This window comes from Marmota flaviventris, chromosome 1 (genome assembly GCF_047511675.1).
Source record: "Marmota flaviventris isolate mMarFla1 chromosome 1, mMarFla1.hap1, whole genome shotgun sequence".
NCBI classification, from domain to species: domain Eukaryota; kingdom Metazoa; phylum Chordata; class Mammalia; order Rodentia; family Sciuridae; genus Marmota; species Marmota flaviventris.
Window position 1 is genome coordinate 73,384,004 of NC_092498.1, and position 22,024 is coordinate 73,406,027.

Consider the following 22,024-nt stretch of genomic DNA (forward strand, 5'->3'; position numbering starts at 1 on the left):
CTCCCTTCCTCCCTGTCCTTCCTTCAGCCCTGCGATCCCTTCAATCCCTTCAGCCCTGCTGTACTTTCCTCCAGGCCCTCCCCGGGGTCTGCCCACCCTAACCCTCCCTGCCTTCAGTTCGGCCCTTCCCTCCTTTCCTCCTGGCCCTCCCTTCAGCCCTGCCCTCCCCTCAGCCCTGCCTTCCCTTCCTCTTTGCCCTCCCTTCCTCCCTGCCCTCCCCTCAGCCCTGCCCTCCCTTCATCTCTGCCCTCCCTTCCTCCCTGCCCTCCCCTTAGCCCTACAGCCCTTCCTTCGTGCCCTCCCTTCAATCCTGCCCTCCCTTCCTCCCTGTCCTCCACTCAGCCCTGCACTCCCTTTCTCCCTACCCTTCTTTTAGCCTGGGCCTCCCTTCCTCCCTTCCCTCTCATCAGCCTGCCCTCCCTTTCTCCCTTCCCTCCCATTAGCCCTGCCCTCCCTTCCTCCCTTCCCTCTCATCAGCCCTTCCCTCCTTCCTTCCTGACCACCCTTCTTCCCGGCCCTCCCATCTTCTCTGCCCTCCCTTCCTCCCTGCCCTCCCCTGAGCCCTGCCCTCCCTTTATCCCTGCCCTCCCCTCAGCCATGCCCCCCTTCCTTCCTGCCTTCCCCTCAGCCCTGCCCTCCCTTCCTCCCTGCCCTCTCTTCCTCCCTGCCTTCCTTCCTCTTTGCCCTCCCTTCAGCCCGGCCCTCCCCTCAGTCCTGCCCTCCTTTCCTCCCTGCCCTCCCTTCAGCCCTTTCTTCCCTTCCTCCCTGCCCTCCCCTCAGCCCTTCCCTCCCTTCCTCCTTGCCCTCCCCTCTGCCCTGCCCTCCCTTTCTCCCTGCCTGCCCATCAGCCCGGCCCTCTTCTCAGCCCTGCGCTTCCTTCTTCCCTGCCCTCCCCTCAGCACTGCCCTCCCTTCAGCACTGCCCTTTCTTCCTTTCTGCCCTCCCTGCCCTTTCGTCAGCCCTGCCCTCCCCTTCTTCCCTGCCCTTTCGTCAGCCCTGCCCTCTTTTCCTCCCTGCATCCCTTCTTCCCTGCCCTCCCCTCAGCCCTTCCCTCCCTCCCTCCCTCCCTTTCTCTCTACCCTCACTTCAGCCCTCCCCTCCCTTCCTCCCTGCCCTCCCTTCCTCCCTGCCCTCCCTTCTGCCCTGCCATCCCTTCAGTCCTGCTCTCCCCTCTGCCCTGCCCTCCCTTCCTCCCTGCCCTCTCCTCATCCCTGCACGCCCTTCCTCCCTTCCTTCCCTTCATCCCTGCCCTCTTTTCCTCCCTTCTCTCCCCTCATCCCTGTCCTCCCTTCCTCCCTGCTCTCCCTTTCGCCCTTCCCTCCCTTCCTCCCTGCCCTCTCTTCCTCCCGGCCGCCCTGTCTTCCCTTGGGCCTTGCCCTTTTTTCCTTTCTGCCCTACTTTCCATGCTGCCCTCACTTCCTCCCTGCCCTCCCTTCAGCCCTGCCCTTCCTTCCTTTCTCTGCTCCCTTTCTCCTTGCTCCCCCTTCAGTCCTGCACTTCCTTCAACCCTGGTCTTCCTTCTTCCCTTCATCCCTGATCTCCCTTCCTATTTCAGCCCTGCTTTCCCTTCCTCCCTTCAGCTCTTCCCTGCCATCTTCCCTACCCACTCTTCTTTTTTATCCTCCTTCTATCCTTAACATTTTTCTCTCTTTCCTCCTTCTGCCCTGCCCTCTCATTCTTCCTGCCGGCCTGCCTTCCCACCCTCTTTTTTTCTTTTTATCATCTAATTTTCTGTTTGGAATCCAGCAATTAGAAAGTGACTTTTCCAGGTATTTTTTTGTACACTCATTCAGTTTCCAATAAATAAATACAAGTCTTAATATATTACCTTTGTAGAAATCAGAAAAACTGCTGTCTTCATTATTTATGGGGGAAAGTCCCTTCATGTCATGGAATACACAAAATGACTTCTTAGAAATACTGTTTTTAAATCTGGGAGCAAAGCCTCAGTGAAAGCCAGGAAAATTTCCTTTTAGTAGTATGTGATCAATGCTGGCAGTAAATATTATGCTCAATAATGGTTTATTTATAATTTAACTTATAATTTTCCTTATGTCTTGGGATTCTTTAATTATTATTTTTCCATCATGTTTTCACTTCTGAGAGTTCACTGAAAATATATATGCTTCACCACAAGTGATGAGATCTCTTAGTGCTTTACATTATTCACAGTAGTGGAACTTTAAATTACACAAAAATATTTGAAGATATGACTTTCTTCTCATATTTCTGCATGGTTGTTAAACTTAGAATGAAATTAGCAATTATAAACCATTTTTGGATCTTAGTCTTCAATTTATATGTTATTTTCTCTTATTTTTCATAAATCATTAATTCATAAATAATTTATCTGGTTTTGACCCCCCCTCTAGTCAAGAGTAAGGATTTCTGTGTTAAATCATCCATACATGTCATCAGAGAATAATGAACAAAGAACCACAGAATTCTGGACTGAGAAGAAATTTAAGCCTAAGAAACCTCCATAATGTGTTAGGCTTCTGCAGAATACAATATGAAAATCACTAGACAAGAAGAATTTTTAAGCTAAGTTTCAAAGTACCCACCATTGTTTTCCCTGCTGTAAGTAACAAGGATATATTCAGCCATTATTCCTGCACATATTGCATAAATCCCCAGACACAATGGATTGTGAAATATCTTTGCTTAATCTTTGTTTAGCCCCTTCTTTGATGTTTGTAGCAGTGCAATTTTTATACTATACTGGAATGAATTATTTGTAAGCTGAAAACACATAGTAGGCACAATCTTAAACTGCAGGCCTCAATGCATTCTGTACATACTAATTATTTGCTTGTCAGTATATTTCTCTTCAAAGATCAGATATTTTAATCCCAAAACTCAGTGAGATCTGTTAGAACCCGATGATCTTTTCACTTTGAAGTAAAGAACTAATGAATTCTGTCAAAATTTTATTCTGCCACTGAGTCCTAGCCCCAGCCCAAATTATTAAACATCCTTAATGTAGTTAAACATCCCTGTAACTGGGAAAGTGTGTAAGTATTTTTTGTATTTTTTTATTTATATATAACAGCGGAATGCATTACAATTCTTATTACATATATAGAGCACAATTTTTCATATTTCTGGTTGTATGCATAGTATATTCACACCAATTTGTGTCTTCATACATGTACTTTGGATAATAATTATCATCACATTCAACCATCATTAATTACCCCATGCCCCCTCCCTTCCCCTCCCACCCCTCTGCCCTATCTAGAGTTCATCTATTCCTCCTATGCTCCCTCTCCCTATCACACTATGAATCAGCCTCTTAATATCAAAGAAAACATTCAGCATTTGGTTTTTTGGGATTGGCTAACTTCACTTAGCATTATCTTCTCTAACTCCATCCATTTACCTGCAAATTCCATGATTTTATTCTCTTTTATTGCTGAGTAATATTCCATTGTGTATATATTCCACATTTTTTTATCCATTCATCTATTGAAGGGCATCTTGGTTGGTTCCATAATTTAGCTATTGTGAATTGTGCTGCTATAAACATTGATGTGGTTGTGTCCCTGTAGTATGCTGTTTTAAAGTGCTTTGGGTATAGACCAAGGAGAGGGATAGCTGGATCAAATGGTGGTTCCATTCCCAATTTTCCAAGAAATCTCCATACTGCTTTCCATATTGGCTGCACCAATTTGCAGTCCAACCAGCAGTGTATGAGTGTACCTTTTCCCCCACATCCTCGCCAACACTTATTGTTGTTTATATGCATAATAGATGCCATTCTGAGTGGAGTGAGATGAAATCTTAGAGTGGTTTTGATTTGCATTTCTCTAATTGCTAGTGATGATGAGCATTTTTTTCATGAGTTTGTTGATTGATTAGTACATTATCCTCTGAGAAGTGTCTCTTCAGGTACTTGGCCTATTTATTGATTATTTGTTTTTTGGTGTCTAGTATTTTGAGTTCTTTACATACCCTAGTGATTGGTGCTCTATCTGATGTATGAAGGGTAAAGATTTGCTCCCAAGATGTAGGCTCTCTATTTACCTCACAGATTGTTTCTTTTGCTGAGAAGAAACTTCTTAGTTTGAGTCCATCCCATTTATTGATTCTTGATTTTAATTCTTGTGCCATACGAGTCTTATTAAAGAAGTTGGGGCCTAATCCCACATGATGGAGCTTAAAGCCTACTTTTTCTTCTATTAGATGCAGGGTCTCTGTATTCCTAAGTCCTTGATCCATTTAGAGTTGAGTTTTGTGCATGGTGCGTCTAAGTATTTTTAAAAGAAATTTAGTTTACACAAACTAATTAGTTGGGAGACTGATATTTCTTATATTTTTAAAACTAATTTAATGATTTTTTGGTCTGTTTACAGAATTGTATGATCAGCATCAAAATCAACTTCAGAGCATTTTACCACGGAAAGAAGGAGCTTCATCCTCATTAGCAGTTGCTTCCCATTTGCCCCTCCTCAGCTGTATGTACCCTCAAATATATGTTCTGTCTCAGGCTGGGGATGTAGCTTAGGGATGCACGAGGCCTTGCGTGTGTGTGTGTGTGTGTGTGTGTGTGTATGTGTGTGTGTGTGTGTTTCCTAACTGCAAATTCAATGTAAATAGATTTATACAATAGTTGATCCTTTCTGACTTCTTTCACTTAGCATAATGTTGTCAAGGTTCATCTATGTTATAGCATGCATCAATATTTCAATTTTTTTTTTCTCTTTTTAGTACTGTGGATTAAACCCAGGGGTGCTCTACCACTGAGTTATATCCTTGTTCCATTTTATTTTTTTTCCCAAGGCTGAACTCGAACTTGTGATCATCTTTCCTCAGTATCCTGAGTAGGCTTTAGTTTTTATTGCCAAATATTATTATTTAGTATGGATATGTCACATTTTATTTATCCATTCATCAGTTTTTGGAAATTGGAGATTTTTTTGTCCTGCTTTTTGGCTATTATGAATAATGTACCATGAACATTCATATACAAGTCTTGGTGTGGATATGGTTTTTTTCTTGAATATATGCCTAGGAGAGGGATTGCTGAATTATATGATAAATCTACATTAAGCCTTTTGAGGAACTGCCAGAAAGTTTTCCAAAGTGGCTGCACCATTTATATTCTCATCAGTAGTAGCATATGCTTTTTAAGATCAAAATAATTTTATACTGTTGGAATTTATTGAACTTTGAGTTTCCTTAATTAATAATACTCCTTAATATTTGAGTAATATCTAAACCAATGATTTCATATTTATTTGTAAAGAATAGTGTACAATCCAGAATTTTATATGATAATTGGTTTTTTTAAAAGACTGATTTTTTGGGGCTGGGGATGTGGCTCAAGCGGTAGTGCGCTTGCCTGGCATGCGTGCAGCCCGGGTTCGATCCTCAGCACCACATACAAAGATGTTGTGTCTGCTGAAAACTGAAAAATAAATATTGAAATTCTCTCTCTCTCTCTTTCTTAAAAAAAAAGACTGATTTTGTTATTCATTTCTTCAAGGAGGGACATTGTTTCTTGCTTTATTACATACAACAATATTTTGTAAGTTTACAACTTGTGTATGAACATCAGAAGATACAATTATGGTGCACCTTTCACTTCTGCATTATGAGCTAATCTAATGCTCTTCTCTTGCTTCTTACTAAATAAATGGAAGTCCACATAGTAACAGAAAGCAGAAAATACATCATTAAATGTCCATCATTTATAATTTATATTTTTATAAAATATATAAAATTCTTAATATTTTCCAGATGTTTATCAGCTATATATGTAAATAAATAAATATACTCACACATGCTGAGATTTATAGTCATCACAAGAAATTTTGGTGGATCACTGGAGTTTCCCCTATACTTTATTTTAGAATGAAATAATTTTTTTCCAGGATATGACAAAAAAATAGTAGGATCGAGTTCTATTTTGTTTCTATATTCAAACTATTCTATTTGTAGCAGAATTCAAATTAAATACTGCTCATCTTTGTAATCATTCAATACACAAATTATCAATACAACATTCTAATATTTCATATTTTGTTCTGAATTATGCCTTTGCGTCATTGTACTTAGTATTTAGGATATCTTGGAGAAAAAGTTAGCTACTGAATTACTGAAATAAAAATTTGAGAATGTGGCTTTGTACAACATTTCTATCCTGATGTGATTTATAATAGGATTGTGATTTCTCAGTCTGTCAGACAGCCTTAATTTTTTAAGTTTCTGAAGAAGGATATTGACTGTTAAGCCACCCAGTACACTTTCAACTTACAACATGGAGAGTTGCTATGCTAACGAAAATATAAAGACCCCCAGTTGTAATAATCACATGGGGGCACTGAGATAATCCCCAATTTTCTACTTATAGGAAATGTTGCCTTTAAGTAGAAGATAGTGGTACAGCCCCTAGCTCAGTTGTTTCTTTTAAGAGTGTTAACCTTTACACTTTCTCTGCCTTAAAACTATATCTGGCCAGGCATAGTGGTGCACTCCTGTATTCCCAGCCACTTGGGAGTCTGAGGCAGAAGATCACAAGTTCAAAGCCCAGCTTCAGCAACTTAGGCACTAAGCAAGCTAGTGAGACCCTGTCTCACTAAATGAAATATAAAAAAGGGCTAAGGATGTGGCTCAGTGGCTAAGTGCCCCTGGATTCAACCCCTGGCACCAAAAAAAAAAAAAAAAGAAAGAAAGAAAAAGAAACAAAGACTACAAAACTCTTTTAGATTGAGAGCATCATAAATTTTCTGCAGATTCTTAGTTATTAATCCTTAAATATTGTATATGAATGATAGATGAAACATAGTGAAGAATTATTGCACTGAAAACGGAAGATACACTTTGAAAACAAGGATGTGTTGTTCTTCCATGTTTTGTTCAGTGCCCTCATCTGTGATAGTTGAACTGTTCTGAGGAAACCTTCTTCTCTCCCTTGGTGGGTTGGCTCGCAGGATGTCATTCTGTGCTCTACATTCCACAGCAAGTCAGCATGTGGCCACAGGCAGAGCTCTTACCTGAAGTCAGCTGATTTAGTCCAAAAATTATTGATGTAATGACCCTTGGCAAATAAATGACTCAACCTTATTGATCTTCAGTTTCTTCATTTATGAAATAAGAATAAATCACATGATCTTGCTTTCCTCATAGTGCAGTTTTAAGGATAATTGATAAATAACTTTGCAAACTAATTGTTCTTCATTCATTTAATGTATATTGATATTTGTAGAAATGCAAATTATTTGCCAAATATCAAATTTAGCTCTCAGTTTTTTTGTGAAATTTCTTGCAAATAGCTAGCAATTTATTTTTCTCTTCACATGAAGGTCAGGAATTACGTTGTGCCATTGCTTAATTTACTTGAATCACACTAAAAAAAATTCAGTAGTTTAGAATAGTGTTTAAATACTGATACTGACTAAAATGATGTTCAGTTAAGTTCTGTGATCTTCAGGAAGTTAAAGAAAAATAAAAGTAATCATATGTCAATCAAGTACTATTTTATCAAATAAGTATTAATAATATCAGTAGAGTGACTTCATTTAGTGTTCCCAAAGCGACCCAATAAGAAAAAATGAGGCACAAATACTCCAAGACACGCTTAATTTGCTCATTTATTCATTCTAACAATATTTTCTAAATGCCTAACAAATGCCAGGTTTGGACCTAGTGGCAGAGTATACAGGGAAGAGAGTGGTTTGATTTTTTCCTTTGATCCTGTACAACCTAAAGAGGGCACATTTAGCACTCCTGTATCCCTGAAAGCACATTCTACTTGGACAACAAGGCTTTCTATGCCAGGGATGACTCTACATTCACTGCAAGTGAAAGCAAGACACACACGTGGGCCATTTAGCAGTCCTGTTACCAATATAGCTGAGCAGTTTAACAGCCCCTTCCTCAGCCTCTGCTCAAGTCCTCTTTTAGTTCTGCAGACAAAGATCACAATATTGATCCATACTTATCTGGATGGTAAGCACAGTAGAGAAGCAGATTCCCCTGCCAGAGTGAGCATATCTGCCTCTGGCACTCTCTCTTCTGATCCTCTCCTAACAATTAAAGAACTATATAAAGCCATGTGGTTTTAAAAGAATCCACAAATGTGAAAATACAGGTTTAGCTCCAAGTTTCTGTCTATCCTCTTCTCTAGTAATATCACCTGCCCTCCGTCTCTGCCACTGACTCTAAAAATTTACGTTGTGCTACCTTCTGTTCTCAACTTCAGACAATGATTTATGACCATTTCTCTTTCCCTTTGCCTTTAAAGGCCTTACCCCTAGATAGTTTGATTCAGGGAAAACTGTAGACCTCTCTGATTATTACAATGATTGTAGTTCTAAGAAACCTTGAATTTTTAAGAGTGCGCATTAAAACACATATTTTGATAAAAATAGAGTTGGAAGCTATAAAGTTTTAGTCATATAGAAAAGCAATTGTTCCTGTAGTTTTAAAAATAAAGAGTATGGATATAAAATAGATATAAGGCCAAGCAGATCTAGCTTTGATTTCATAGAGATTTAACTATTATTGCCCCCTCTCTCCACCAGAACTCTCAATAATACTGGAATTCTCTTTCTTTTTGTTTTGGTTCTGGATATTCAACCCAGGACTTTGTGCATGCTAGGCAAGCAAGCACTGTACCCTGAATTACATCTCTAGCTCAACTCAAGAATTCTCATATATAATCTACTATGTTTATGAATCATCCACATAGGAGGCACTAAACAGCTATGTTGCCTAAGAAAATAGCTTTTATTTTAATGCCTGCTGATAGCCTCCACTCATTGTTTTCCTGTTACTTTAGCATTTATAATTAGTTGCAGTTTATGAAGTGTGATTAAATAAAAATGCATTGCCAGCTTAAACAACGATGGCATATCTATCTAACTTGTTATCTAAAATTTTCCACTCTAGCAGAAATAACTACATTAAAAAATTGATCAGGTGATCCTAATAGCAACTAGTTATGAAAACTACTGTGTTAGTGTTAGGGTTTGAATCTAGAATGTCTCCCCAAAGCTCATGTGTTGAAAGCATGGTCCACAATGCAGCAAGATTCAGAGGTGTGGGTTTTAGGCAATGACTAGATCATGAGGGCTCTGGCCTTGTCAGTGGATTCATCAACTGATAACTGGAACATGGAATCTAGTTGGGGCAAGTACACAACTGGGGGCATGCCCTGGAAGGGTTTATTTTGTCCTTGGCTCCTTCCTGTCCCTTTCTGAGCAGCTTTCCTCTGCCTTACCATTCCACCATCATTTTTACCTCTGGCTTAGAGCATTGACCATGGACTAAGACCTCTGTAGCCATGAGCCTAAATAAACTTTTTTTCCTCTGGTCAAGTTTTTCTTGTCAGGTATTTTAATCAAAGTGATGAAAAGCTGCCTAACACAGTTAGGTTGGTGCATGAATGTACCACTGTATCATAGCTAAGTCAAACGTACATGCTAGTCCCGAGTCAAATCTTTTCTGCCACACAGAGTCTGCCTTTTGTGATTTTTATTTTTGTTAATGGTTCCAACTAAACACTTGAGAAATTTATGCCTCCTCTCTTGCCTCATATGTCTAATAAATTTCTAGAACCTGTCAATGTTTCCCACAAATCATCAAATTCATTGTTTCTCTTCAATGTATTTCCTCTAGATTTTGTCATTTAGGGATTCTATTACCTCTAACCAGAAGACTTACTAACTCTCCTCACTAGTCCTCCTCCCTATATTCCTATCCCCTCCCCACTTTATTCCCAGAACAGTCTTCCTAAAGAACAGATCTAGACTTGGCAGTCTTCAAAGAAAAAAAAAAAAAAAAAGGACTATTCATTCTGTTACTGGTATGAACCGCCCCCACCCCCACCGCGCCCCCGTCCAGCTCCTTTATGAGATATGTTTTAGGAACTCTTATTTTTCAAAATAAAGTACCTCAGGGTCACATGACTAGGTTAACAGGAAGGCCAGTATTTTTCTCTTTGAGGTCTCTCATCTCTCACCAAGTGAGCCCACAACAATAAGAACTTAATTTAAGAAGCTGCTCCCAAATGTTCTGTAATGATATAAGTACACAATAATATGACTAGTTTCCCAGCAGCCTCTATTTATCACCCATTATTGTTTTAGTCTGGGCCATAGCCCTGCTGCTCCAAATAGGCCTCACTGTTATAATGCACTATTGATAAAGATCTTCTACAGAGACTGTAGTATTGTGACACAAAAGAAGAGTGAGGAAAGAGAGAGAAATCTACTATGCTAGAAAGACAGAATGAGGAAGGACTTTTGGATTCATCTATGGAGGGTACTAACCAGAACTAGGTTTTCCGCTCATCTCTGTCCAAACTTCAACATTAAGTCAATGTCACCAGACCAGACATCTGTAACTCTTACAGAATTTCCCATTTGGGCACTTTCCTGTAGTTGACCTTCCTAGGGACCATCACAGCCTAAAAGAAAAGATCTATTAAAAAAAAAATTCCTTCTCTACCAAAGAGATTCTTGTAGCTCTAGACCAAGTTTTTCTGTCCAATGGAGATCACAAACTTTAATGGGGGAATTAGATATGACAACAAAGAATTTCAGAAAGACCAGTTCTTATAGAAGTGATTACACAAAATAGAAGTGGTACAAGGAAGGAGTAATTTATTCTGGCTGGAAAATTTAAAGATGTCTTACTCACCAGGCATCTATAAGGTTTTGGAACCTTATAATTAATGAAAAACAGATCTCCAAGTGGTTACGTTTCAGTACAGGACTGCAGACAGGGTGGATACGAAACATTAAAGACATTATATGAAAAAGTATAGAGATGTGAGTTAGTATGGTAAGCTATGGAATGCTTGCAGAAGAAGTTGTTCCATGTGGATACAGTACAAGAATATAGAGGAGTGGGAAAGAAGAAATGGTGGAAATTAGATTAGAAAGAGAGTCAAGAAACAATAATCAAAGGTCTCCAGGGAGACATGGAGATATTTTAGAAGTATGCAAGTCCATGGTATAAGCACGGTACATCTTGGTGAAACTCTAATATCACTTTATGATGGAAAGAGGAGAAGTAATGGTGATTAGTTTTTTAATTAAAAAACACCAGAAGTTAATCTGTTATTACTTTATTGAGAATTAGTCATTTCATCAATATTTTATTGAATAGTTTTCTTTCCATAAGGAGAAATCATCAGTGATGATATGGTAAGTAATTCATGGCAAGTGATTACTACATCCACAGGTTAGTTCCGCCCCAATACACTATTTCTTTGCAACATCTCAACTTTTTAAAAACCCTTAAGCATAAAACAGAAGAGCATTCACATTCTAAGTTTGCACCTTGATGAACCATAACAAAATGAGCGCATCAATGTAAGCACCACCCAGATCAAGAAATAGAATATTACCACCTACTTTTAAGGAGTTTTTGCTCCGTGGCAGGTGTTCTGATAAGTGTTTTGTGTGGATTTTGTGGTACGAGGTGTAAAACTAAAGAGATTTCAATAGAAGCCCAAGTTTCTTACCAAGATATTCAAGACACTTAACCCTCAAGGTCTATTTCCCCCACTTTGTTACATAAGCTTATGTTTTGGGTAATTGACAAATAGGCATTTCCTTGGAAAACACCCTGGCTCTGTCCTGTGCCTTTCCTTACGCTGTTTCTTTCTTTCTGGAATGTAGCTCCTTCTCCTGGAAATTTTCTTTGCTTTACCTTCCTCCAGAATGCACAAGCTCAAAAACTTTTTATAGGGTCCAGCTTCACTACTCTCTTTTCCATGATACGTAGTAAATCTTCCTGATTGAAAATAAACTCATCTCTTTAGTCATATCCATTTTATGTGTACTCCTGCTATAGCCTTTGTATTTTTATACATTGGTTAATTGTTGTCTTAATTTTACTAGTTTGTTGAAAACAGGTTTATTTATGAATCATTTTATATCCACTTATCATTAAAATGTTACCTTAAAATTATGATATTTTGTCTCTGTGTGTCATTTTATCAACCAGCACTTATATTTTAGTTGTGAAAAACAATAGGCTTTTCCCATGGCAAGTAACTTGAACACTGAGGTAAAATAGCTGCTATACAAATGGTGAGGACTGAGGTTTTCAGATGTGACAACACATTTCCTCAACACATTATGTCCCATCATCCTATATATAAATGTCCTATAAAGTTTTATAGGTTTTTATATGTGTCCTTTATGTAGGACAGTGAAACATAATGGGTTAATGCAAATAGAAACATAAATAACAAGTAGAAATTTAAAATGAATAAGGTATAGAAGATTCTTTGTATTAATGGTTTATTGGCTTACACTTAACAACTTTTGTACCATAATGGAAAGCTCATTTACACTTTATAATGTTTTCCATAGACAACCAAAATATTATATGGAGTGATATTGAAATTCATTTGACAAAAATATTTTGTTACTTTTTTCCTTAGTGAATATTTCCTGAACAGCCATCAAGAACAAAGTTTCTTATAAAGCATGCTGCTTCTCATCAGTACCTCATGACTCATAGAATGGAAGCAAAGATTCTACCTGACTTACATTGGCTTATTATTTTGTCTTTTTTTATTCTTTGTCAACAGCCTCACCACGTCAACTCCTCTACTGACATTAAATACACAGTCTCTCTCTTTCTCTCTCTCATACACACACACACACACACACACACACACACACACACACACACACACACATGTGGATATTCTGTTTTCCTAGCAAGAGGCAGGTCAGAGGCCAGGAAATAAGGACATAGAAATTACACCTTGTGTATGATATGGAATAATGTTTTTCTATCACTGAATCTTTTGGCAATTTGATTCGTTGTCAGGTGTGTAGAAGCATATAAAGGCTTTCCTGGAAGATGGGACAGACTGTTCTGTGACTTGGAGCTAAATAGAGATAACCTTGAAATTGCTCATTAAAGTAGTATATAGAGAGGGTTTGAGCTTGTGGATCCTGAGAATTTTTATCTAGAACCATCCTAAGTGAATTTTGGCTTATACTTCCCTTCTAGTATCGTCTTTCTAGAGTCTTGTCAAACTTTCACCCTGACTTTATACTGTGCTGGTTCATAGTAAGGTGATTCTCTAGAGTATAGTGGATAAAGAGAAAAGAATCTAGAGCTAGACAGAAGGACAAATTCCTGTTTCAGTACTTATTAGCTGAAAAATCATTCAGGAAGAAAATTAACTAGTTAAAGAGAGAAATCATGAGGACCAAATGTATAGTAGAAATTGTAATGAAAAGAAAGAAATGGACTTAAGGGAGATTGGTGGGTAATTTTAAGTGGGATTTAGGAGAAATTTCTAAATGGCTCTGAGATTCCTTTTTGGGATTAATGAACAAATTACCATCAACCAAACCAGAGATGAAAAGGGGGATTAACAGGATAATTATGAAATTATACAATGGACTGAATGTTGCAGTGTCTATGTTGAAAGTCTGATTCCAGAGGTGATAGTAGTAGGCACTTGAGCCTTGATTAGGTCATGGGGTGGAGCCCTCCTGATTGGACTAGTGCCCTTATAAAAGAAGCCCTCAAGAGACCTCTTATCCCTCTATTATGTAAGGACACAGCAAGCAAGTGTTAAATAGAGATAGCCTTGAAATTGCTCATTAAAGAAGTATACAGAGAGAGTTTGAGCTTGTGGATCCTGAGAATTTTTATCTAGAACCATCCTAAGTGAATTTTGGCTTGTACTTCCCTTCTAGTATCCTCTTTCTAGAGTCTTGTCAAACTTTCACCCTGAGTTTATACTGTGGTCTTATAAGACATGAAATCTGCCCATGCTTGATTTTGGACTTCCAAGTCTCCAAAACTGTGAGATAAAAATTTATTGTTTGTAAGCTACCCAATTTTATCATATTTTGTTACAGCAACCAGACTAATACAGATGTCAGTCACATATTTTATGTGTTGGGTATTTGGCAAAAGGGTTAAAGAGGCAGTTGGAAATAGAGCCTAGCTCAGTAAAACTTTTTGAATGATATTGACACTTTTTCAGAAACAAAATGCATGCATTTTTCTTTCATCATTTGAGACTCAGAAAAACATTCCTTTTCTAGCATATCCTTTCTTCCCATGGGAAAATTAGAATCCCCTCTTTTGCTTGAATATCTCATAACTTTGTGCCTCAAGCTTTGCCTACTCTTGCTTCTACCTTTAATTCTGTACCCCACCCTTGTCTGGTGATGAGTTCTCATAATATCCAGCTTAAATATGACATTTCTCTGTTAAGCCATCATATTTCTGTCAGGTAAAGTTTCTAAAAAATAGGACTTAATAATAACTCTTGTAGAATATCATGGTAATTATGTACTTGTGTGTCTGCATGTCTAGCAGCTCCACTGGACTAGTGCCTTCAACCATAACTATGCCTTCTAATTACCTGGTCCTTCCAACTTGAGAAATTCTAATAAATATGCACTGAAATAAGTGTGTTATACTCAAAAAGGAATAAAAACTCACTATGGAATGACAAAGTTTAGAAAAGACAAGTTAGTTCTACTGTGTACTTTTGGTAATATATCACAGAATATCAGTTTGTGGAAGAGAGGATGAATACTACAAGCATGTTTTGATCTGGGTTCTGTATTTAATTAAAAAATGGAAACAATGTAAATTATTTAGTCTTCAAAGGAGAAAACTTAGATTAGTATTTGCTCAAAAGTGTAATAGGTATTTGAAATGCAGATCACTGTCTCCCCTCCTGAAGATTCTGATTTGGGAGGTCTGAAATGGAGTCCAGGAACCTATATATTTACAAGCATATCATGTGATTCTGATTATTAGCCAAGTTTGGAAAATGTAGCTAGAGGCAGAAATTCACAGTGTCCAGTGTTTTAAGTAATTTTTTCATGGTGTCACAGGCTAAAAGAAACACCCCAAAGTTCCATTTATTAAATAGATGGATGCTAATTTAATAGTTGTAGTTGTTAACATGGTCCAACAGATGTCACTGTGTTTCCCTCAAAAAGTTAAACTATCCCACAGAACCACCTAGAAAGTCCCTGAGGCACCCAGGGGCACAGTAGCAGCTTGTAAGCTACAGCCTAAAGGGAATATTTTTCTGGCATAGCATCTAAATAAAATATCTGAATGAACCTTCTGTAGGAAGACTGCAACAAAGTAGATGGTATATTCCACAAATCTCATCACTTTTTACATCAGTTGTTGCTGTCTTCATGTGGTTATTATTGCTTATAGAACAGGTGTACCAATTTTTTTTATAGTGAGACAGAAAGCAAATATTTTAAGCTTTGTGGGGACACTGATAGTGTCTATTGCATATTCTAGTCTTTCTTTTCTCTTGCAGCCCTTGAACCATGTAAAAACTATCCTTATCTTTCTGAATTTAACCTATAGGCTGTAGTTTGCCAATCATGGTTCTGGTTAAAAGCCTAAAGTACATTAAAATGCAATTCTTCTTCAAGGTGGGAGGTTCTGTGTTTTCATATCTTATCCTTTTTTGCTCCAGGAAAGACTGTAGAAACACACTTTTAAAAGGAATACTAAAAGGGCCTAATTGATTTCAAAGCTATTGTAAACAGGTGTGTTGTGGAATTTTCTTGCTGTATATTCTTAATTTAAGGAGAATTTTCAAATAATTCCAGTTTAATCAAGTATCACTGTTCAATTCCCAAGAAAAAGAAGCTAGTTATTGCACTAAGCCTTTTATCACCTTCTTGCTAATTACTGTAAATGTCTAATGAGATTCTATAATTATAACTAATGAGACAATCCTTAGCTTATACTGGATTCAATAAATACCTTAACAGAATGTGCCATTTGAGATTTCTAGTTATTTCCAAAATTGTGTTGCTGTCTGCAAACTGTACATTGTGCTTAGTCCTTAGGTTTTATTTCCGCTATTAAAAAGAAATCCAGTACTCAAGATATAAAGGAGATAAATATTACTGGCAATAATGACCTTGAGAAAGCCAGGAAATTTTTTAGGGAAATTCAAATCTGTATTTTTAAAATTACATTTTTTAATAAGTACACCATATAGATTCATTTAAATTACAGTCTCCTGTGACTTCCACCAAAAAATTTTGTTCATAGAAGCTTTCCCAGGACTTTGAGTTTAGTACTCCTCTTTGTTGTCACGAGCATTCTGAAATTACTACTGGTCACATTTCTTAAATTTATTCATGAGACAATTTAGTTCGTTCTTTTTCTCCCAAAAAGACTCCAATATTCCACAAGAGCAAAGACAGTGTCTATTTTGCAATCTATTCTATCCTCAAGTACACAGTATAGTGCCTACTGTCTAGTTCAATAAATATTTCCAAATTTATGGATCAAGGACACAATTACATTCAGTCAGAACTGTCCAATGGAAAATCATTACGCATTCAATGACTAGTAGACAAGTTATCAGTAGTTCCAGCACCACCGCTAATTTTTCTTGGGTCATTAGAAACATCCATGTTATATTCCAGAGTGCATTCCTCAACGCAAAACGGGATTTTTACCTGTCTCTAACCCACAGGGATACAGCCAAGAACTACGCAGGAGGGAATGCTTATTTGCTTTAGAAAAGGAAAGTGCGCCAGGCAGACCAGGTCGCGGAGGGCAGCCACTGGGGTACCGCCTCACCGCCCGTTACATAAAGTGCCTGCCGGTCTGGTGTCCTCTGGAATCTCTGACGCTGCGTCACACGGCCGCCGCCCTAGGGTGACACAAGGAGAGAAGGTACAGGGCGGGGCCTGTCTGAAGCTGGCTGGAGGCGACAGCAATGTCTGGGTGAGCGAGGGCTCTGGCTAGCCGAGTCAGGAAGCCCCACCCGACCCTGCGGGCAGCCAGCTACTGGCGGGTTCGAAAAGTGACCCTGTTTCGGCGTTGCTAGGAGACCCGGCTCCCGCGCGCCCCCCAACGGCCAGCGCCTGGGCGTCGCGCGGGAAGGGGGCGGGGCCGCGGCCGGCGCGGGGAGTAGCCGGCAGAGCACCGTTGGGGCGGCCTTTCGCGCGGCGCCCACCGGCGCCTCTGGAAGCGGCCTGTGGTCCCCTGCCACCGTCCAGGCTTTGCTGACACCCTGGGACAGGTGTCAGCGTACTTCCCAAACGGCTGAGACACAGAGTTAGGACGAGGGAAGGACGGTTAGTCAGGTGAGCTGTAGCCGGGTGGCCACGCCCTAGCGGGGGAAGAGCTGGCCCGTTGCCGAGGAGTGAGGTGAAGGGATGCCGCTGCAGGGAGGGAGGGCCTGCCCTTGCGGGAGCCGCAGATCATATCGTTTGTGCCACAGGGGTTGGCGCGACCATAACGAGCACCCTCCGCCAGCCGAGAAAGAGTTAAGGCGCCGGCGGTGACTGCGGGCCCCGGATGTGAGGACCGTGGCGCAACGCCTGTGGGCCGCGCTGCAGGTGCGCCGGGGCGGGCGGAGCCAGAGGGCTGACGGCGACCTGACAGTCTGAGGCACCCCCTCCCCTGCAGGGGCCGCTCGGCTTTCTCCTAGAGCGCCTTGTTTTCTAACTTAGGGTCAACAGGTGGTGCGGGTGGACCAGGAGAGAGCCCTGCTCTGCCTCACGGGGAGCGACGGTTTCCCTAACCAATTAGGGTTCGGGGGCGGGAGTGGCAGGGCTGCCCTGATACGGGTGACCAATGGGATTTGGGATCATGGGTGGGCCGTGAGGAGTGGGCGTGGTCCTTGTCTGAGTCCAAGGTTTCTAGTGCAGCAACTGCTAGAGCTGCGTGGAGATCTAAACTGGACGGACGTGGGGTGCGTTCCCCCCGCATAGAAACGCCTGCCAATGGTTTCTCGTTTGGACCCAGACTCCGATTCCGGAGGTAAGAGGGGTTTTTATTTGGGGGGGGGGGGTGAGCTTGTAACAGTGATCTTGGGTATCCTGTGAATCATGTGGGATTAGATCCCTAAATTACCTTTTATGAGTTTTCTGACACCAAAAAGGGCACTTTTATGGTTACGGCGAGTTAGACTAGATAGTGGTAACTGAGTTGTCTTCCAGAATGAAGTCTAAGATTTGAGGAGCACGGGGGGGGGGGGGGGAGTAAAGGAAAGTACATGTTACCACAGAATTAAGTGAAACACAGAATTCCAATCTCAATTATTCCATGATTTGCGTTGGATTGTGAACGTTTCATATCACATCTGATTTGCTTACTAAAACAAGTTTTATTAAGTTCCTCGTGTCGCTTATTTTACCTAAAATAGAGAAAACACGTTTTAATGTATTATTTCACAGGAATAATTTTTTCATTTCCTCCCCAGCAGTCTTGTAGCTGCATCACCAAAGAGATTCCAAAGCAGAAAGAAGAAAACATTACAATTTGGGACACTTATTTGCAACTGGAAATGGGGAATGGACTGTCAGATCAGACTTCTATCCTGTCCAGCCTCCCTTCATTTCAGTCCTTCCACATTGTTATACTGGGTTTGGACTGTGCTGGAAAGACAACTGTTTTATACAGGCTGCAGTTCAATGAATTTGTAAATACTGTACCTACCAAAGGATTTAACACTGAGAAAATTAAGGTAACCTTGGGAAATTCTAAAACAGTCACTTTTCACTTTTGGGATGTAGGTGGTCAGGAGAAATTAAGGCCACTGTGGAAGTCATATACCAGATGCACAGATGGCATTGTGTTTGTTGTGGACTCTGTTGATGTTGAAAGAATGGAAGAAGCCAAAACAGAACTTCATAAAATAACTAGGATATCAGAAAATCAAGGAGTCCCTGTACTTATAGTTGCTAACAAACAAGACCTGAGGAACTCACTGTCTCTCACAGAAATTGAAAAATTGTTAGCAATGGGTGAACTGAGCTCATCAACACCTTGGCATTTGCAGCCTACCTGTGCAATCATAGGAGATGGACTAAAGGAAGGACTTGAGAAACTACACGATATGATAATTAAAAGAAGAAAAATGTTGCGGCAACAGAAAAAGAAAAGATGAATAACAATACCTTTTATATCTGTGTGGAATAGGTTTTCTCTGGTCTGATTTTGACAAATGGAAGAGTGTCTACAGTCTGGTTTGCGTGTCTGCCTTCCTGGATGCTATTAAAGCTTTGTTTTGTTGAACAATCAGATGCCCAATTTATTTGCCTTTTGGAAGATGAGTAAATGCAGTGCTTCTTAAAGTGGTTTCCTCTCCCTACACCATAAATCTATCGGTACTACCATTTTGGGAAGCCAAGCAACGATAGTAAATTGACCAGAAAATAGTTGTGGAAGTTTGACCTGAAGTTAGTAAAATAAAACTCTGAAGAGTGTCTACCTAGTGTTTTGTGCTTATATCTTTTGGGGGGAAGCCTTTGCAAAGAAATTGCATACAAGGCTTTGTATGTTAAGATAAAATGCTAGTGAATGGATACTTAAAGTAGATTAATATATACACATATTTATGCAGTTATATGATCACACTGGGACAGGGAGGAAGTGTTTGCTTTTTTAAACTTTGGCTAAATGATTTTTTTATGTTTCTGGAATCAAATAATTTAATGCTGTCTCTTAATTCTAGACAATGTTTAAGTTGGTCTGACTTCAATAAAAAATAAGGTGTTTGAGGTATACTCAAGTGCATGGATTAGTTTTCTTGATGAAGCATGTTTTGGTGTGTAGTCTTTCTTAGAAATAACTATGCATCTTTCTACACAGGTTTAAAACAACTTTTTTGGGATTTGGGGCTATTATAGAAGTAGGTTGTTGTCAGAAGCACTTTCACTTAAAGAACCTAGAATAATTTACTTGACTTTAATAGTAAAGTAAATATGGGAATGTGGACTAATCCTAAATGCATATGCTTGGATATATGGATTTATGAAGAAAGCAATTAGTGAATGTAGATAATACATGGTCTCTAAAATACTCTGGTTAAAAGATATTTGTTCTATTAATATTTGCTGGCTGAAAACAGATGTGGTTTTTCACATATTTTTGTAGTGTCTTGGGAGGGGTAAAATCTTTATAAACAACACCTGATGTGTAATGGAATGAATATGTAAAATATCAATATATGTTCTGAGCTTTAATTTCTTTCTTTCTTTTTTCTTTTTTTTTTGCTTACCAACTGACCAGTGTTACCTGAGATATACAGTCCTGATGATAGTAAGGAATGGCAAAGTACTGCAGATAAGAATTATGATTATAGAAAATGAGAGGAAAGTAGCAAAGTGTTTTATGAAAATTCAATGATGCTGTTTCTGTTAAAAAAAAAAAAAAACCACCAAACTCTTATATATAAGGAGGAAAGACCTTTGTCTAATTCTTATCTTCAGGAAAGACTTAGTTCAAGTAATCATATATTGACAAATGAGCATATTTCCTAAGTGTAATGCCAACAGCTGTTTGTTCTGAAATCACCAAAAGAAATGCACTTTGATAGCAGCATTTGTTTTAGTTTTTTTTTTTTTTTTCAGCATAATTGAATTTTTGAAACCTTAATTTTTGTTCTACACAAAATGAAGTAGCCTCCTGTGGAGCTTTCATGTTAAATGTACCTGCACTCTAGTGATGATCACTTAGAATGTTTATATTTATAGAAATGTGGATAATAACTACCAATAAACTACTTGAGGCATTAGGAGAACAGTGTTCGACTTTTGAGTTTATATGTATTATCACTTCTGCTGAAGCTTATAATTAGATGTGTAAAAACAACTTGGAGCAGCTGGGCTGATTAGTTTTATAATAGTTTGATTTGAGTCTTCTCAGGTGAGACAGTCATGGAAAGATGCTTTCTGGGAGGAGCCTTTTGTTTGTTTTTTACCCTTCACTGATACTCCGATTATTACTAGTAGATCCAAGATGTGATAATAAAGCTTGGTTCCTGAAACCCCCAAATCTGAATCAATTTAGGATTTCTGTCTCTACTTTCTACTTACTCTATAAAATAGTGCTCTGTTAATTATCTCTTGAAAGGTTAATTTGTTGACCCTAAGAATTTTATAGCCTAATAATTTGATCAGCAAATTCTTGTTATCCAAGTTTTCATATTTAGTGAACAGCAGCAAGAAAATGTCATGAACACTGTATCACCTTTTATTTATTAAAAGACAATTTTTACAAAACTCATAATTTATATTCTCAAGTTTGGAAGATTCAATTTCCCTATCACCTATTCTAGCAATTAATAGCATAGTCTAATAAGGAGTCTCAAATTCTGAAGAGTTAAGGCAGTGCTTTTATATCTAGTGTTTTGCTTTTTTTGGCATACCTTTTGTAAAAAAGAGAACAAGTGTGTGTGTGTGTATTTTTTCTACCCCCACTGTTGGAGATTGAACCCAGAGTTGGCAAGCACTTGGCAAGCACTCTACCACTGAGTTACACCTCTAATATCTAAAGTATATTTGTAAGCTGTTTCTTTATATTTGAAATTACTTAATATATAATACTAGTCAAGGATTGGACAACTCTAAATTCAAATTTTTGCAAAAGAACTAAGTAAAAATCTTTTGATACATATAGGGATTTAAATTTACAGAATTCTTCTAAGATATATTACAAATTGTGTACTCTAGTCAGCAGAGATTATACTAATAATCCTAGTAAAATGAACTAGATACTTACTGGAGGCCAAAAGTTATAGTTATTGCTATAAATATATGTATATATGGAGAGGACTATTAGTCTACATATGACTAGTGGCTTCTCAACAGAGAGAAAGGAATAGACTTAGAATTTTTTGTTTGTTTGTACAAGTTGTTTAACTCTGCTCTTTGTTAATTATTCATAATGACCTTGAAGGAAATCTATGGTGTAGAGTTTCAAGTTTCTATTCAGTAATTAGATGATTAATATAAATACAGTGATTTCATTAACAATGACAGATGCAAAAGTTTCTTCAAACTGTAGATGATGTAAAGCTCAGCATTTAGCTAATATAACTTAGAGTTCTGAGTATTGTTTGAGGTTTCAATTTTAGCTTTCAGGTTTAAATTTAGCAGAATATTATGTAAATGGATAGCAATGATGTGGAACACTGGAATGTTTAGATGAAGTCTTCCTATGAACCAGTATAGGATGCCAAAGTAATAATCATAAAGTTAATATTAAAATATTTGAAGATCAGAGATAATATTCTCAGCAA

The 22,024-nt window shown here is 38.7% G+C and overlaps 1 protein-coding gene across 6 annotated transcripts; it reads left to right on the top strand.

Moving 5' to 3' along the window:
* Positions 1-16,898: 16,898 nt before the first annotated feature.
* On the top strand, positions 16,899-19,210 carry Arl4a (ARF like GTPase 4A). 6 transcript variants are annotated; one of them, XM_027932729.2, is made up of 4 exons: positions 16,899-17,081; positions 17,219-17,336; positions 17,644-17,760; positions 18,203-19,210. In XM_027932729.2, the coding sequence occupies exon 4, from the start codon at positions 18,287-18,289 to the stop codon at positions 18,887-18,889; it is 603 nt and encodes a 200-aa protein (XP_027788530.1). In that variant the 5' UTR covers positions 16,899-17,081; positions 17,219-17,336; positions 17,644-17,760; positions 18,203-18,286; the 3' UTR covers positions 18,890-19,210. The 6 variants fall into 6 exon arrangements, with proteins under 6 accessions (XP_027788530.1, XP_027788536.1, XP_027788531.1 ...); XM_027932735.2 differs by having other exon boundaries at positions 18,206-19,210; XM_027932730.2 differs by having other exon boundaries at positions 17,649-17,760.
* The last annotated feature ends 2,814 nt before the right edge of the window (positions 19,211-22,024 follow it).